General features: G+C 38.1%; 1 protein-coding gene across 2 annotated transcripts in view; it reads right to left on the minus strand.

Moving 5' to 3' along the window:
* PRKCI (protein kinase C iota) overlaps positions 1 to 19054 on the minus strand; it is a 70816-nt gene that overhangs the window by 48474 nt on the left and 3288 nt on the right. Inside the window, exons 2-3 of one of the 2 annotated variants that reach the window (XM_070792002.1) lie at positions 12247 to 12302; positions 7981 to 8102 (exon numbers count right to left, since the gene is read on the minus strand). In XM_070792002.1, the coding sequence (XP_070648103.1) occupies positions 7981 to 8095 (115 nt within the window). In that variant the 5' untranslated portion in view covers positions 8096 to 8102; positions 12247 to 12302. The remainder of the gene's footprint in view (positions 1 to 7980; positions 8103 to 12246; positions 12303 to 19054) is intronic. The other variant, XM_019959726.2, reaches the window with a different exon arrangement.

A 19054-nucleotide genomic window follows, 5' to 3' on the forward strand; every position in this document is an offset into this window, starting at 1 on the left:
CACCTTCTCCCACTCTTTGCAAATCAATTACATTTCAGCTTTTTCCCTCACATAGTCTATTACAGGGTGTGAGGAAAAGAAGTTCACAAATGCTACTGGTGACACTATAACAAGGGGTACAATATTTACCCCTTTGGAGGTCAATTTATCATCAAGGACACATTTCATTTTAGGGACTTTACAGATAATATAGTATAAGTGTTCCAAAAATACAGGCACAAAGGTATTTACTGCACCAAAATTTTTGACAATTAAACTGCAAACAATCCAAATATTCATCAAAATAGGATTATTATATAATACTATATATACAGGCTTTAAGAGGAATAAGATATATTATTTACACTTATATGAAAAGAGATGGTACACTTATAAGATGCTAAGTGAAAAGCAGGTTAAATAACAGCTTATAGGGAACTTCCCTGGTGGTCCAGTGGCTAAGAGTCTGTACTTGCAATGTAAGGGGCCTGGGATTGATCCCTGGTCAGGGAACTAGATCCCATATGCCATAATTAAGAGTTCACACGCTGCAACTAAAAATCCCACATGCTACAATGAAGATCAAAGATCCTGAGAGCTACAAGTAAGACTTGGCACAGCCAAATAAGTACATATTTTTTTAAAAAGAAATAACAGTTTGTATAATATTAGTCTATTTGTAAGATAGAAAAAAATTGTTACCCTATCCATTCCAGTTGTATATTCTCAGAAAAAGAGACATTGATTTGTTCATAGCGGCTATTTTTGGAGATCTGAAAATCCCCAGAGATACTTTTTTCTTCAAATAAGTCAATATTTTTGTTAAAAAAGCATGCATTACTCTCAATAAAAACTTCAATAAGAAACAGAATACCCAAAAGCTAGTGACAGGAGTTAACTAGTTTCCAGTAAAAGAGAAGTGACATTGTTAAATTTAAATCAGGTAATCAGACCCTGAATAAATTAGAATTTATAGAACTAGAAACTTAGAGAATACTTAATATTAGGTTGTAATATTTTTAAAGTACATCCTTGGGAATTCCCTGGCAGTCCAGTGGTAAAGACCTGGGGTTTCACTGCCATGGATCCGGGTTCAGTTTCTGGTCAGAGAACTGAGATCCGCAAGCTGGGCCGTGCCACCAAAAAAACAAAAAAAGGCAATAAAGTACATCCTTAAGGAAAAACAGTCACACACATAAGGAACTAAAAGCCACATTTATTACTTCCTGTCCCACACTCTCACTGCATATGAGAACCAGGATATGACTATTACAAACTACTATTCGTTCTAAAATATTTAGTTAGATTAAGCAAACCAGCTTTTCTACATGCACATCAAAACAAATCAGTAAAACTGGCTTTGAACACAAAGAAAAAAAGCAGCTGTCACAAGTCTGTTTAAAGAAATGAAGTAAGCGTGTGATCCTTATTTGCTCTGATATAAAATCCCACAATCAAACGTTTAGTTTCTAGAACAATGTCTCTCATAAACCAGAGAAATCAAATTATAGTCTTGTCTTCCACTGATCCTAGAGAAAATTTTTTCTCCATGTAAGAATGCCCTAATACCTACATGATTAAACATAAAGGGGAAAAATTACAACTGAAAAATAATTGCAAGGAACTTAAGAATAATTACCACTGGCTCTGTAGGCCTAAATTAAGAAAAGACAGGTATCAGAATTAACCAGGGTAAGAAGGATCATAGGGGAATCAACAGACCTTAATGAAAAGTTTAACCTTTTATTTGAATGAGGCAAAGGCTTTATAAGGTTTTATAGATTTCCCTGGAAAATTAGGGCACTTAATAACTATTTAGGGAGAAAGAACTATGAGTTATACTATAAAAGAATAAGGCTGTTTCATCAAAGAACTAATTAAATTTACTATGTGACTCCTTTAATTAAAATACACTATTAGGTTAAGAAAAAGCAGAATACACTGCAACTCCCAATGCTTAAATCTCTAATAAGTGATATAAAACTAACCCTGGAAAGGCTTGCTACCACCCTTTGTACAATTTACAAATATTCTTTCAGCATGCTATAAATAGTGAGAGACTTTATTTTGGGGGTCTCCAAAGTCACTGCAGATGGTAACTGCAGCCATGAAATTAAAAGACGCTTGCTCCTTGGAAGGAAAGTTATGACCAACCTAGATAGCATATTGAAAAGCAGAGACATTACTTTGCCAACAAAGGTCCGTCTAGTCAAGGGTATGGTTTCTCCAGTAGTCACGTATGGATGTGAGAGTTGGACTATAAAGAAAACTGAGCACCGAAGAATTGATGCTTTTGAACTGTGGTGTTGGAGAAAACTCTTGAGAATCCCTTGGACTGCAAGGAGATCCAACCAGTCCATCCTAAAGGAAATCAGTCCTGAATATTCATTGGAAGGACTGATGCTGAAGCTGAAAATACTTTGGAAAATACTTTCCAATACTTTGGCTACCTGATGTGCAGAACTGACTCATCTGAAAAGATCCTGATGCTGGGAAAAATTGAAGGGGGGGAGGAGAAGGGGACGACAGAGGATAAGATGGTTGGATGGCATCACTGACTCAATGGACATGAGTTTGAGTAAACTCCGGGAGTTGGTGATGGACAGGGAGGCCTGGTGTGCTGCAGTCCATGGGGTTGCAAAGAGTCGGACATGACTGAGTGACTGAACTAAACTGAACTGATTACTGAGTACTGCTCTAGACACTGGAACTCCACAGAAAAGCCAGGATCTCTGCTTTCATGGAGCTTATAGTCTACACAAACAAGATACAAAGTGAATACGGGTTCAGAAGAAAAACAGGGGTTCTTGAAGAACATGACATCTGAATTAAGACCTGAATGACAAGAAAGAGACAACCATGTGACAATCTTGGAAGAGAACTCTCCAGGCAAAGACGAAACAAAGTATAAAGGTACCAAGACAATTTAAAATGGATGGCTCTAAACCAATTTCATTCATTTATTTGTATTTTTATTTATTTTGGGGGGCACATCACCTGGCATGCTGGATCCTAGTTCTCTGACCAGGGATTGAACCTGTGTCCCCTGCAGTGGAAGCTTGGATTCTTAAGCACTGGACTGCCAGGGAAGTCCTAAAACCAATTTCTTTTAAAGAAAACGCATTATCTGGGGAATTCCTCAGTGGTCCGGTGGTTAGGACTCCCTGCGTTCATTGCTGAGGGCCCTAGTTCAATCCCTGGTTGGGGAATTAAGATCCCACAAGCTGTGCAGCATGGCCAAAATAAACAAGATAAAATAAATATACGTCTTTTAAAAAAACAAAAAGCCCACATTATATAGTGACTTCTATATGCACTACAGTTTGAAAATCACTGAATGCAAAAGCACTACATGGCGAATAAATAAAAAGAAATGATCAAAACAGGACTAAAATAACACTGACTTGGGTAAGAAACAGTATATTGATACTAACTATATTTTTCTTTTGCTTTTCCTCTTTTCTTGGCCATGCTGTATGGCTGAGGTGATCACAGTTCCCTGACCAGGAATTGAATCCAGGCCATGCAATGAAAGCGCCAAGTCCTAACCACTGGACCCCCAGGGAATTCTCTATGCTAGCTATATTCTATGCACTGTGCTAAATTATATAGTTTCATTTTCAGGCTGAAGACATATTATGAAATATCCACATCATTTATAATTAACAATATTTAAACAAACCTTTAGATAGAGAAGGTCAAAAAGTAGTTGAATAGATGAGAAAACTCAGTCTTACTCTTAAATAGTACAAAATATAAAATACAAAGCTAGCATTTCACTTATTAGATTTAAAAAACGTTCAGTTCAGTCGCGTGGTTATGTCCGACTCTTTGTGACTCCATGGACTGCAGCACACCAGGCTTCCCTGTCTATCACCAACTCCCGGAGCTTGCTCAAATTCATGTCTATTGAGTTGATGATGCCATCCAACCATCTCATCTTCTGTCGTCCCCTTCTCCTCCCTCCTTCAATCTTTCCCAGCATCAGGGTCTTTTCAAATGAGTCAGTTCTTCACATCAGGTGGCCCAAAGTATTGGATTTTCAGCTTCAGCATCAGTCCTTCCAATGAATATTCAGGACTGATTTCCTTTAGGATGGACTGGATGGAGCTCCTTGCAGTCCAAGGGACTCTCAAGACTCTTCCCCAACACCACAGTTCAAAAGCATTCATTCTTTGGCCCTCAGCTTTCTTTATACTCCAACTCTCACATCCATACATGACCACTGGAAAAACCATAGCCTTGACTAGATGGACCTTTGTTGGCAAAGTAATGTCTCTGCTTTTGAATATGCTACCTAGGTTGGTCATAACTTTCCAAGGAGCAAGCGTCTTTTTATTTCATGGCTGCAGTCACCATCTGCCGTGATTTTGGAGCCCAAATGTTAAAGACATAATACCTGAGGCTGGTGAAGGCAAGAGTGAAGGGATGTTCTCATTCAATGTAGTTGTGCCTTAAACTGGTTTAACTTTCTTAGACAGCAAACTGTCACTAGTTACCAAAATCTACAATGTGCATACCGTGTGCATTTACTACTGAGAGAGTCCCATACAACAGAAGAAATTTACATACAAAAATGTTTATTATATAGTAGCCAAAATCTCGAAACAGTCCAATGTCCATCAATCAAAGATTAAATAAATCATGAAATATCTACAATATGGAATATTTCACAGGGTTATAAAAAAGATAATGATATAAAGGGATGCATACTGAAATGAAACAATGTCCAATACTCATTATCAAAGTTCACTGGCTTGCATATATTTCTTTTTATGTGAAATAAGCTGTTTATTAGTGATATATAGAAATAAGAATATTTATATATGCATAGGATATATCTAGAATGATATACACTAAGCTGTGGTTTCTTCCCTTAGGACCAGGACTGGTGAGGGAAGAGAGAGGATAAAGGGTAAACAGAAGATTTTTTAAATTTCGTAATCATCTCTACTACTTTCCCCCCCCAAACAGTAAACATGGATTACTTTAGAGAAACTTTAAAAAATGTCTTAAAAAGTGAGAATGGGCTTCAGTTTATCCATAGCTTGAAGCTAGAAAAATATCTTTTCAGGGCTCTTCATATTAGTGAATACAGAAATAGCCAGCCCCAAATATTGAATTAAAATGCCATTCCTTAAGATCAAATTCCATGCGTATTACAATTAATTGAGAACCATTACACAAAACTAGCATATTCAGGCATCTTTCAACTATACTTCAGTGACATTCCATCATGTAAAATAAAGGCTAATGTGGTTTGCAAAGCCTTCTGGGATCTAGTCCTATGCTTCTCAAACTGTAATATTCATGCAGCTCACCTGTAGATCCTGTTAAAATGTAGATTCTGATTCAGTGATGGGGCTGGAGAGCCCCCTTTTCTACTAAGTACCACAGACTGTACTTCAAGTAGCAAGGATCTAGCCCAAGTTCTTAGCACTCCCCATCCTTAATTTTGAAAATTAACTGATTTAAAAAATTATTTAGAAACTAGCTTTATCTTAAGCATCTCTCCCTCAGCAGTCATTTTTTTTTAAGTAAATTAACATAAAATCTCAATATTTAAAAAGCCCTTTTGGGGCAGCAGTAATAGCCCTTATGAATAATCAGCATCTGATCTGAATAGCAATTGAGTAGTATTTTAATTATTTGCTGGCAGGGGGAGCTATATTTTAAAAAGGAGCATTAGTGTAATTAGGCCTCCATGGCTTCTGGTTAACACATTAAATATAAAAACACTCTACCACCTCCAAAGTTTCTACCACAACCCACAAAGTTGCCACATCCACCTTCACAACCTCTCTGTGATCCACAGATTGCGTTTCTTGTCTAGGAAGGGCCTTTTTCATGTCACAGCTCATCCATTAATAGAGTGGTATTTCTGAACACCAGTTTTATCAACTGTGTCATGATCATCAAAAGTTACAAAAGCAGGGACTTCCCTGGTGGTCCAGTGGTTAAGAATCCACCTTGCAACACAGGAGATGCAGGTTTGATCCCTGGTCAGGGAACTAAGATCCCACATGCCGAGAAGCAACTAAGCCCACACCCTGCAACTACCAAGCTCACACGCCTCAACCAGAGTCTGTGCACCGCAATGAAAGATCCCCCATGCAGCAACTCAGGCCCGACGCAGTCAAATAAGTAAGTAAATAAATATTTTTAAAAAGTTACAAAAGCAAATCCTCTCTTTTCTCCACTCTACCTGTCTTCCTTAACTTCTATAGTTTCAATCTTGCCATACTTTCCAAAGCAGTTGCTCATATTCTTCTGTATCTTCTTTAATACCATCAACAAAAATTTTCTTTGCTTTCAAAAGAGCATTAGGCTTTACAGAATCCTCCAGAAACAGCTCCCTGGTTTCACCAAACACCCAGCAACTTCGTGTGGTTCTGCACTCATTGCCACGTCCACCTCTTCAACACTTGAGTAAGTCATAAGACTAAAAGTCCTAGAATGTTTTGTCTGGGCGTCTCTCATCACTGCTCGATCTGTCAGTGTGCCCCATTTCTCAGAATGTTCTCTTAAAATGTCGTCTGTAGTTTCAGAGCAGAGTTCTCAACTGTGCTGGTTCCTCTGGATCATGGCCCCCCTCCTTCTGGTGGTGGCCAGCTGGGGGTGATCTGGTAGTGGTTTTACCTCTGTTCCCTGGTGGCTCAAATGGTAAAGAATCCACCTGCAATGCAGGAGACCCAGCTTCGATCCCCAGATCGGGAAGATCCCTCGGAGAAGGGAATGGCAACTCACTCCACTATTCTTGCCTGGAGAATCCCATGCACAGAGGATCCTGGCAGGCTACAGTCCATGAGGTCGCAGAGTCAGACATGACTAAGTGTGACTAACGTTTTCACTTTCACTTTGAGATCAGACTTGCCTCTTCCAACTCAGGTTCAATAATGGGACCAAGAGGAGGAGGCCTCCCCATTCTTTCAACTTAGTGAATTATTGCCCTTCCCCACATACCATGTTCTTCATACCTTCATGCCTTTTTATATCTTATACTTTCTTTTTTCTCTATTTCTTTCTGGTTCTCCCCTCACCTACTCCCCTTCAAAAGCTTTTACTCTGTTAGAGGTTTAGTTCAAACTTTGCAGATATTTCAGGCATATGTGAATGCTGTTTCTTTCTTATTCTGAGACTCCTATGCATTCAGGGTTGACTGTCACACTTGTTTTTTGTTAAGTCCATCTCCCTGTGGAGTTTGAGGATAAAAAATATCCCTTCTCAGCACACAGATACAAAATAAATGCTTTCTGTGTACAAGTTATTAAAGAATTAAGTTTCTAGGACTTTCCTGGTGGTCCCGTGGTTAAGACTCAGCTCCCAGTGCAGGGGGCCCAAGTTTGATCCCTGCTCAGGGAGCTACACCCCACATGCTGCACCCAAGAGATCGCAAGCAGCAACTAAAGATGCCACGTGCCCCAACTAAGACTCTGCACACCCAAATAACATTAAAAAAATAAATTTCTGCCACCACCTTTGAAATAATGGTTGTCACAATCACTTTTTCAATTAATTAATTAATTTTGGCTGTGCTGAGTCTATGTTACTGTGCTAGCTTTTCTTTAGTTGCAGCAAGTAGGGGCTACACTCTCTGGTTGTAGTGTGATGGCTTCTCATTGCAGTGGCTTCTCCTGTTGCTGAGCACAGGCTCTAGGGTATGTGGGCTTCAGCAATTACAGCTCATGGGCACTAAAGCACAGGCTCAAATAGTTGGGGTGAACAGGCTTAGTTGCTCTGTGGCATGGGGGATCTTCCAGGACTGGGAATAGAACCTGTGTCTCCTCCACTGGCACTCGGATTCTTTATCACTGAGCCACCAGGGAAGCGCCTCTCTGGTACTCTTTTAAACGCTTGAGGGAAAATAAGAATGGCATCAAATTTCTAACATACCTTTCCCTCCTTATATTAATTAGAATTTTTACTACACTTTAAAAACAGACAACAGAATGGCATATGAAATCGAATGCTCACACAGGCAGCCCTCTCTTTGCCACTCACCTTCCTCATCTATCCATTTCATGGTGAAAAGTTGTTCGTTGTCAAAAGAACACATGTCTCGAACCTCATTACAAAGACCCTCGAAGGATATTGAAGGTTCAAAATGTGTTATCATGATATCCCTGAAAAAGAAAAAGGAGTTTTAAGTTAGAGAGTGACTAATAATGCCTGATGTTTTGATGGACTTCAGAGATTCTGTGTGGACATCAACACGTGTCACTTCCAGTAAACTATCTCTGTAAAAAATAAAACACCAATACTTAATAATGCTTAAAAATAAAAACAGTGGTTTTGTGAGAAATCTTAATCTCCCCTCCTCATTCAAGAAGCCCACCCTACCTGCTTTAACAAATAGGAGGTCCACTTTTGTTTTAATGCTAGTTATCAGAAGCTCACTCTTTTGTGAGTACTATACTCCAAAGACAAGTAGCTCTATTATTGGTCGGCTTCTGGATTATACTTAACTGAAATATCTTACAATCTCTAATCGCTAATCTCCCCTTCCCTAGAAGTCTATCTTCATCAAAGAGATGGCCCTTCAAAAATTTAATAAGGATCTGTCACGTCCTCTTCTTCAGCCTTAACTTCCACAGACTAACCACCCAGATTAGCAATCCAATTCCCAAAATCGACTTTAAAATATAATTCATATTATAAGGTAGACACCCCAAAAACAAAGGAATAGACATAAATATGCATTTATTTTCACATTACTGTTAGATAAATCATAACACTTAAATAAATCCACTGAGCAGCTATTTACTACAAGACTCAAAAACACAACAAAATGTTTTAGAACAAAAGCCTGGGTGTTCCTCCAAGGAACCATGAGAAGACTCCCTGTGATCTGATCCCCACAGAGTAGCCAGCCACAGTCATCCTTTTCAGGGAAAGTCAAATAGACCCAATGACTAATTAAACAAATACATAGCGATCTCCATGTGCCAGGCTCTGTCATAAGGGTTTTACAAAATTAACGTTGTTCACATCTTTCCTTTGCTTTAAACTCTCCAAATGCCTTTCCCAAACGTAAAGGGAAACCAAAGTCCCCAGCAGGGTCTACAAGGCCCTGTAGGAACTGGCCCTTGCTGCCCCTCTGACCTACCTCTTCTACCACTGGACAGATAAACCAGTGTTTAGAGTCCACCATCTACCCCAGCTACAAATGTAAGCTTGATGAAAGCAGGAATTTTGTTCATTATATCCCTAGTGGCCAACACAATGTCTAGCACAGAACAGGTATTCAATAAGTAGTTGTTGAAGAAAGGAAGGAAATGCGTTAGGGACTGTGTGAACTGACATGGGTAGTTGGAATACAGAATGTGGAGTAAGAAGTAAGGTGTTAAAATTGTTAGTCATCTGCAAAAAAAAGTTAAAATTCCAGTCTTCAGAGACTCTACAGAAGCTTAGCAGAGAGCCACACATGGAAAGTGAATGGCCTTTTCTTGAAAACGAGTCTCTTCCTAAGCATATCATGGTTTCATGCCCCTGTCTCTTAGAACTCTCTCGCCTTGGCTTTCGTAACAGTCTGCTTCCCTGTCTCCCTTTCTACCATTCTGAACACTTATTAAGTCTCCTTCTGTCTTCAATCATAAGACATTCTTCACTCCTTCTCTCATATTCCTTCTCTGTCTTTCTCTTTCTGAAACCTAATTCACTTTTAGTGTTTTATCTATTAACTCTATGTAAGTATCTCCTAAATCTGTAATTTCAGCTCTCTTTGTAGTATTTAATACTCTAGATAAGCTGGTTCCACTTTCTATTCTTAACGTGATCCCACCATTTCCAGCACAAACACTCTATTATAGACATCTGTACTCACAATCCCCATACATAAGACTTTGATGATCTAAGTTTTAATCCTGTCACTTCCTCAGTTTAAGGAGGGAGGTGGAAATTTTTCTTCAACATCATCTTTTTTTCTTCAACATCAACTTCCATTAAAACTTTTTTAACCTCATAGCCCCAATGGTCTACACTTCTAAACCTGCCCAACCTGTATCTTATGCCCCATTTTTTGTTATTAAATTAATTATATACACACATCCTTAGCTAAATTATAAACTGGAAGATAAAAAATTCTTGACTCTTTACTACATTCATGTAACTATTTTATGTACACAATAGGGACTCAAATATTCCTTAACTGAATGTAGAAGATTGCCAGGAGAAATATCAATAACCTCAGATATGCAGATGACACCACCCTTATGGCAGAAAGTGAAGAGGAACTAAAGAGCCTCTTGATGAAAGTGAAAGAGGAGAGTGAAAAAGTTGGCTTAAAGCTCAACATTCAGAAAACGAAGATCATGGCATCCGATCCCATCACTTCATGGCAAATAGATGGGGAAACAGTGGAAACGGTGGCTGACTTTATGCTTTTGTGCTCCAAAATCACTACAGATGGTGACTGCAGCCATGAAATTAAAAGACGCTTACTCCTTGGAAGGAAAGTTATGACCAACCTAGACAGCATATTAAAAAGCAGAGACATTATTTTGGCAACACAGATCCTCCTAGTCAAGGCTATGGTTTTTCCAGTGGTCAGGTGTGGATGTGAGAGTTGGACTATAAAGAAAGCTGAGTGCTGAAGAATTGATGCTTTTGAACTGTGGTGTTGGAGAAGACTCTTGAGAGTCCCTTGGACTGCAAGGAGATCCAGCCAGTCCATCCTAAAGGAGATGAGTCCTGAATATTCATTGGAAGGACTGATGCTGAAGCTGAAAACTCCAATACTTTGGCCACCTGATGCAAAGAACTGACTCATTTGAAAAGACCCTGATGCTGGAGGGATTGGGGGCACGAGGAGAAGGGGACGACAGAGGATAAGATGGTTGGATGGCATCACCGACTCAATGGACATGAGTCTAAGTAAACTCTGGGAGTTGGTGATGGACAGGGAGGCCTGGCGTGCTGCAATCCATGGGGTCACAGAGTCGGACATGACCGAGCAACTGAACTGAACTGAACTGACAAGGAAATACCACTGTTTATGTTTCCTTAGCCTATAAACATATACAGATTCTTTAGTGTGTTTCAGGTGTTTGAACAAACAGGTTATATGATTTTCATAATAACTGTCAAACTAATCCTGTTTTACAGATTTAAAAAGCAAAAGCACAAAGAAATATTTGCCAGAGTTTCACAGGAAATAGAAAATTAATTCAAATCCACATCTCCTAATGACACTTGTGGATGCTGTGATCTGACCATTCCTCTCTCCACTCCGCCTGCAGAATTCCCCATTAGCAACAGAGCACCTGTCACACCAGCTGCCGGGAATGCTACCACCAGACATCCCCAATCTTCAGCCTCTTTCAGAGATTTGACTCCTCATCTACAGTCAAAGCCCGTTCCTGGTCAGCCCACAACTAATGAGCAATTCAGTATAAAGGTCCTATATGTGACTTGCAAAAGCTATGAAGTGCCAATTCATCTTTAGAACTCCCCAGAGGGTGAGCTAAGGTTTCTGTTGAGACTTCACAGCATCTTGATATTTTCCTACTTAAGCTTGCTTCCTTCCCTCCCCTTATCTTCCATAGCTATCAACCCCAAAAGTACTCCTGAAAAACCACCTGAATGCTCATCTGCAGCACTACCTCCCACAACAGCATCCACCCAAAGCATAGCTACCATCAGATGTTATTTTGTGACAAAAGCATAATGGGTACAATAAGTCAATCTCACTTTTAAGAGACTGGCTAATAAAAACTATAATCCTTGTTTCAGAGATTTAATGAGTCTAATTTAGTACATGGGCTTCCCAGGTGGCTCAGATAGTAAAGAAGCCACCTGCAATGCTCGATCCCTGGGTTTGAGCCCTGGTTGGGAAAATCCCCTGAAGGAGGGAATGCCAATCCACTCCAGTATTCTTGCCGGGAAAATCCCCATGGACAGAGGAGCCTGTACAATTTAGTACATGAAACTGATTTTTTTTTTTTTTCAGTGAAAATACATGGCCAGCACAAACAAATTACACACATTCCCCCAACTAAATGTAAAATTCTGAGAGTAAGCATTTTGTTTTGCTCATCGCTGTATCACCAATATCTAACACAACATCAGGCTAGAACGGATGCTCAATTAATATATGTTGAGTAAATGGAGGTGTCGTATGTTGGACTCTAAAAAAAGCACGAGGAAATGTAAGATAAAAAGCATTCCACAAAGGAGGAATGACGTATTCGAGGTAGCCATAGTACAATGGTTAAGACATGAGCGCTAAAGCCAGTATGTTTGGGTTTGAATCCAGGCTCTATCACTTACCAGCTGTATGGTCTTAAGTGAATTATTTGCCTTCTCTGTTGGCTCAATTTCCTCACCTATAAAATGAGAATAATATTATCTCCTATGGTATTTTAAGGATTTAATGTGTCAAGTGAATTCACACTTGTAATACTTAGAATAATACCTAGCATATTGTTTGTCTTTTAGTTGCTAAGCTGTGTCTGGCTCTTTTGCGATCCCATGGACTGCAGCCTGCAAGTCCTGGGATTTCCCAGGGAAAAATACTGGACTGGTTGCCATTTCCTTCTCCAAGGGATTCTCCCAACCCAGGGACTGAATCTGAGTCTCCTGCTCTGGCAGGTGGATTCTTTACCACTGACGCACCAGGGAAGACCAACCTAGCATATAGCTTAATGTGTTCAACATACCCTTAATGTGTTCAAGAACTTTTAAAACTTTATGTATTCATATAATACTTTAAATAAAAGTGGAACCTTATTAGATGAAAATAATCCAGCTTTCTAAAGACAACACACAGATTGTTCAATATGGTGGAGGGAAACAAACATCTATATCCTTTCTGAGTGAAAGTATTAGTTTCTCAGTCGTGTCCAACTCTTTGTGACCCCATGGCCTGTGGCCCACCAGGATTCTCTCTTCATGGAATTCTCCAGGCAAGAATATAGGAGTGGTTTGCCATCCCCTCCTCCAGGGGATCTTCCCAACCCAGGGATTGAACCCAGGTCTTCCGCACTGCAGGCAGATTATTTACTGTCTGAGCCACCAGGGAAGTCCCTTTCATTCTAAGGGCCCACTGAAATGACAAGTTTATCAAAGTCTTAGAAAACAAAAAAAGGCATCAACAGCAGACCAGAAAGTATGAAAAAATCCTGGATGACTGAAAACAGATGAGACAAAATTGATGGAGAAAACATACCAGCCCCCAAAATTAAAGTTAACTGGAACCCTTTAAAGAGAAAAGTTTTACTGACACAAAATTACTTTTCCTTCTCTAAACATCTAATCACACTTCTTTGTTTTTCAAGTGTATCACACTTACATAAGCATTCATTATAAGTGCTTTTAAAAAACTGCTTTAAAAAATATGAGTTAAAGAACAGAATAATGTTATATACCTTTACAATGTAAAAATTAACAGGAAAAATCGAGACGTGAGAAAGCAAAAGGAAGTATAAATTCAAAAACATGTCTTTCCTAATGGAGAGTCAAAACTCTTATCTAAAACTAATAACTAAATATAAAAGCAGAGAACAAGAAAAAAAATAATAACCTGAATTTAAAAATAGTCAAAGGACTTGAACAGACACTTCTCCAAAGAGTATATAGAAATGGCCAACAAGCTTAAGAAAAAAATGTTTATCGTCACTAATTATCAGAAAAATGCAAACCAAAACCATAATGATAGGGCAGAAATTAACACAACAAACTATATTGTAAATCAACTGCACACCAACAGAAAAAATCACAACAAAATGTCACCTCGTATCCATCAGGATGGCTACTATCAAAAACCTAGAATAACAAGTGTAATCAAAGATGTGGAGAAACTGGTGCCCTGTGTACTATTGGTGGGAATGTAAAAAGGCACAGCAGCTATAGAAACCAGTATGGATGTTCCTCAACAAATTTAAAAAAGTATTTCCATATGATCCAGCAGTTCCACTTCTGGCTCCATATATCCAAAAGAACTGAAAGCAGGGAATCCAACAGATATTTGTACACCCGCATTCACAGCAGCATTATTCACCATGGCCAAAAGGTGAGGCAACCCAGGTGTTCACTGACAGATGAATACATAAACTCAATGGGATATACAAACACAAAGAAGTATTATTCAGCCTTAAAAAAAAAGTAAATTCTCATACATGCTACAATATGAATGAATCTTGAAGGTGAAATAACCCAGTCGCCAAAAGACAAATACTATATGACTCCATGTGTATGAAGTATCTAAGGACTAAGGACTAAGGATTCGCTCAGTCGTGTCCAACTCTTTACAACCCCATGGACTGTAGCCCACCAGGCTCCTCCGCCCATGGGATTCTCCAGGCAAGAGTACTGGGTGGGTTGCCATTTCCTTCTCCAGGGGATCTTCCCAACCCAGGGATCGAACCCAGGTCTCCCACATTGCAGGCAGACGCTTTAACCTCTGAGCTACAAGGAGTCAAATTCATAGAAACAGAAAACAGAATAGTAGTTGCCAGGGGCTGGGGGTTGGAGGAAGATGGAAGAGTTGTTAATATGTAACTTCAGTTTTGCAAAATGAAAAAGTTCTGGGGATTGGTCACATAACAATGTGAATATAGTTAACACTACTCAACTGTACACTTAAAAATGGTTAAGATAGTCAATTTAAAACATTTTACTATAATTATAAATAAAAGAAAAAGCAGGAGGAGGTATATTATTTAAGCTTTAAATGTAACCACAAGAAAAACTAAAAATTGTGAGGAGAGGAGGCAATGAAAAAGTGCTAAATTTCTTATCTTTCATACTGATCAACAGATATAATAAAAAGAAAGCAAAATTTTAATAGTAGTTAAATCTTGGTGGTGGAAATGGGGATTAGGAGGAGACAAGAGATAGAAAGAAGAGGTACTTTGTAAATATTGAAACCCTTCTGAATGGCATAGATTATTATTAATTTTTCTACCATGTAAAGGTATGATTTTAAGATACATGTTACTCTGTAATAAAATAAATATAAATAAAATATAAAACAAATTTTAAATTACTGTTATACATAAATAAAATTATTGTTCTAATTATTTTTAAAGTGTGTATTTCAAAAAGAAAATTAAAGCAGAAAATAGTTCCTTCCTCTAGTGACATTAAAAGGCAACTTGCTTACCTTAAAGCAATCTTTCTTTCAAATTATCCCCCAGGTTACTATTATGAGGGGGTGAGGATTGGGAGACTACATTTTAGAACTAAATCAGAAGAGAAGAAAAGGCTTTCGCTGAACTTCCCTGGCAAAGAACAAGTGTGACATTATCTCTTTGAATGCAAAGAGAAGAAATTAGTATGATCAGGTGTCATCAAAATATGAGTTTCTTATTAAAGTTCACTCATAGTTACAATTAACATTATGGAAGCATATTTGTAAATAATACAGATTTTTCAGAAACTTTATTTTTCAAGACCTGTAAAATATTTACCAGACTGTGCAAATACTTTTAAAACATGCTTTAAAAATCCTTTAGAAATCGTAAGTACATACATCCTAAAGAGACTCAGTGAAGCAGTCAGGCTTCATCAACTGCCACTCCTTAAGTTCCAGGAACTAAAACCTTTAAGGGACTTTTTTTTTTATAAATACCCCTCTAAGCAATTGGGTAAGCACCATGTTCATTTATCCCACAATCACCAGATTCTTATTATAGTACCAAAACTAAAAATAAACTGCAAAATAAAGATATTACTTCTAAGGTACAAAACAAATTATCCATGGAAGATTTTTTTTTCCTGGTTTTAACTTCAGTGTTGGCATAAATTAGCTTACCACTGGTCTTCAACAATACAGTCTGCTTTACCACAAAGATGCCCAAAATGGTAAATTTAGATATAGTTTTAGCTGAATTTAAAAAAGAAAAGAATAAAAGCATTTTTAACTGTGCTTCACCAGTCAAACAGTTTTAAGCATTCATTATGTTCCTATGTTCTAAAATAAAGAATCTAAAGCTTTTCCTTAGGACTAACTGCTTTAAAAAAAAAACCTGAAAAAAAAAAACAAACCATATTCAGTCCTTTCGCTATTTCAACATAAGCTTTTTTCCTAAATTAAATATAGCAGAATCAGAAAAAAATTTTTACTTGTGTTCACCAATATAATAGATTTAGGCACGATTATCCATGGATGTAATACCACTGGGTAAAAGGTGGTGAGGAAATATTTGTACCATCTCAAAGTATCATCCCTCAAATTAATTGTTAATTATAAGAAAGCCAAAATGCAACATCTATATTTTAATAGTCAAGGAGATAGAAAAGAACTATGAAATATGAATTTGAATATAAAGAAAAAGTAATCTCAAAAAGGCCCATCAATATATTAACAGGGCAAAGGGAAACTTCTCTGAAGAGTAAGACTCAACTTTGTATTGTGGTTTACTAAGCCTCAGTATTATCATCCATAAAATAGAAATGATATCTACTTCTCAATATTGTTTAAAAAAAATTAGCGTTTTTTGCCAATTGTATTTGCAAGAATTTAAAAGACCGATAAGATGTAATGGAATCATAAGGAAAAATACTTCATTTGTACACTGTTATTGGGAATGTCAATTGATATTTTTGGAAGACAATATCAAGTTTTAAAATAGGCATATCTTCAACCATGCAAGAATATATATTAAATATAAGGATATTCCTTCAACATGACTTAATAGAGCAATTTAATGAAAATTCATCAACCAGAAAAAAAGATTATATAAATTATGGTGTAACAATAGTATGCAAGACTATGTGCCAATTATACAGAAAGAGGCAGATTGCTCTATGTATATCTGCCTGCTTATCTGTCTATCCCGACATGGAAAAGTGATCATGAATGAAAAAACTCAAGGTACAGAAACACATATAAACATGTGAACACATTTATAGGAAAAATAAACGTGTGTGTATATGTATACATATAATACATTGATATGATGTAGAATATCCCCAACTGTTAACAATGCCCCCCCAGGAAGTGAGAGTGAGAGGTTATGGGGGAACTTTCTACTTTATATATTTCTGTATTTTAAAAATTAACTCTGGTGCCTCGTCTTTATGATCTGTAGTCGGCTGCTGGTGGCATTTTTGTTCCTATCTTTCTTCTCAGCCATGTTCCTACATAGGTTAGCTGTCTGTCACGTACAGTGCTGAGGACACAGAGCAGGCACACAAGAAACAGCTGTTCAATTGCTTCTGGACATTTCCACCTGGATGCCCCCAAAGCAAATTTTGATTACTTGTTCCAGGGAATTAATTACCTTCTCTAATAAATCTCTTCTTTCTCTATTCCCTAGTCTCTCCAAATGAGAAAATCCAAGTTAGACTCAGACCCTCTCTCTTTTCCACAAGCAATCACTCTCTAATTCATAATGATTCCACCCCCTGAAATCACCCCAAATCCACATCCTCTTTTCCATCTCAGAATCTCTCACCTGGACTCCTTCCAAAGCCTCCAGATAAAGTTTCATCCATTGCTCATTCATCTACTACACTGGTTCTAAGAGTGATCTTTCTAAAATAAAAATCTAAATCATACATCCCTTACTTAAAATCTTCACCAATGAGAAATAGTCTGAAGTCCAAAGTATGATATTCGAGTCTTCCTCATCCAGTGCCTGTAACCTTCTTACTAGCTCACTTATCAGTGCCCAAACTCCCCCCCAAGAGCCATCCATACATATAAACACACACATACACATACACACACACACCACTTTATGAACTTTTTAAAGTCTTTCCTCCTACAAGTCTCTCGGTTCCTCAAGGGCAGAGCCTTATACCCACCTCGACATCCTCTGTGACCACTCTGGTACCATGTACCTGGCTCAGAGTAATTGTTCAACAGTATTTATTAAACTGAGTTGAAACACACTTTGGTAAAATGTGAAATCCTAAACAAGATTGGGTTTTCTAAAATCTGTGTTTGGATTAGGCTCATTTGAACCATGAAAGAAACAGACACTCAAGTAATCTTAGAAAGAGGGTCCAGGAGCTGTATTAGAAAGCTATCAAGAAACATCGCTTTCTCTTCTCGTTTCCTCAGCCCTTCAGTTTGCATATGGCAAGCCTGGCCTCACCAGCCTCTCTGGTAACTCTTCAGCTTCAGTCCTCGCTGCTGACAAGCAGTTTATCTCCACATTATCTAATCCAAATTTCTGAGAGGGTTGTTTTGGGTTTGGCAGCAGGCCACCATGCCCTTTCTCTCTCTCTGGTGAAGCTATGGATCTGCTGCCTCTGCTCAGGTGCCGGGCCAGACAGTCTAGGACCAATAACTGACCTTCCCCCTAACTTTCAACTCAATATATCATTCTTATTTCCTTAGAACCCATACTGGAAGTATATCTCTAAAATTGTTTTGTAATACTTTTAAAAACACGTCTTGCCAAGACTTGTCCACAGTGAGAAAATCCTGCATACTTCGTCACTGAACCAGCTATACTTTCCAAATATGTAAGGAGCTCATCCCATTTTGTTTATAGTTGTGCACTGAAAGAATCCTCTGGATTCGTAACTGCTCAACAGCGGAGGTTTACAAAGCTTTTCACAGAATTTCTCTTATGTTTATTATGCAAGGAAATGAGTAGTCCAGATATTTTCTTGTTATATTCTACCCCGTAATATCCAGTAACTTTATATAAGGATAGCACACACAATGGCAATCTACCACTAACCCACAAAACCTGTTTCTCCTCCTCCAAACTAACAGTAGGTAATGATTGAAGAAAGGCAGGCTACTCAGTGACAAGCTCATGGGAAGAGGAGTACAGGCCAGGAGACAGGCACTCTTAGGTGGTATCCAATAAACTCACATTCTCAGGGCTATTAATCTTCTGCTTAAAAACTCGAAAAGGGCTAATTAAATATCTTTTATATCTAGGGAGACAGCACAGTTCCACTAAGAACAAATTTAACATGAGAACACTAAACATCATTGAAAGGGGCAGCAATTCATTCACTAAAAAATTCTGGTTATTCCAAGATTTCAATATTCACTGGAAAGAAATATTATTAGAAGGGGATAAGGGGAAAACTCTCCCATAACAGCTGTTCTCATGATGTGAAAGAAAAGAAACTTTTTCATATGCAGATTGTCCTCACACTTTTTGATGGT

This window comes from Bos indicus, chromosome 1 (assembly GCF_029378745.1).
Source record: "Bos indicus isolate NIAB-ARS_2022 breed Sahiwal x Tharparkar chromosome 1, NIAB-ARS_B.indTharparkar_mat_pri_1.0, whole genome shotgun sequence".
Lineage (NCBI taxonomy): Eukaryota > Metazoa > Chordata > Mammalia > Artiodactyla > Bovidae > Bos > Bos indicus.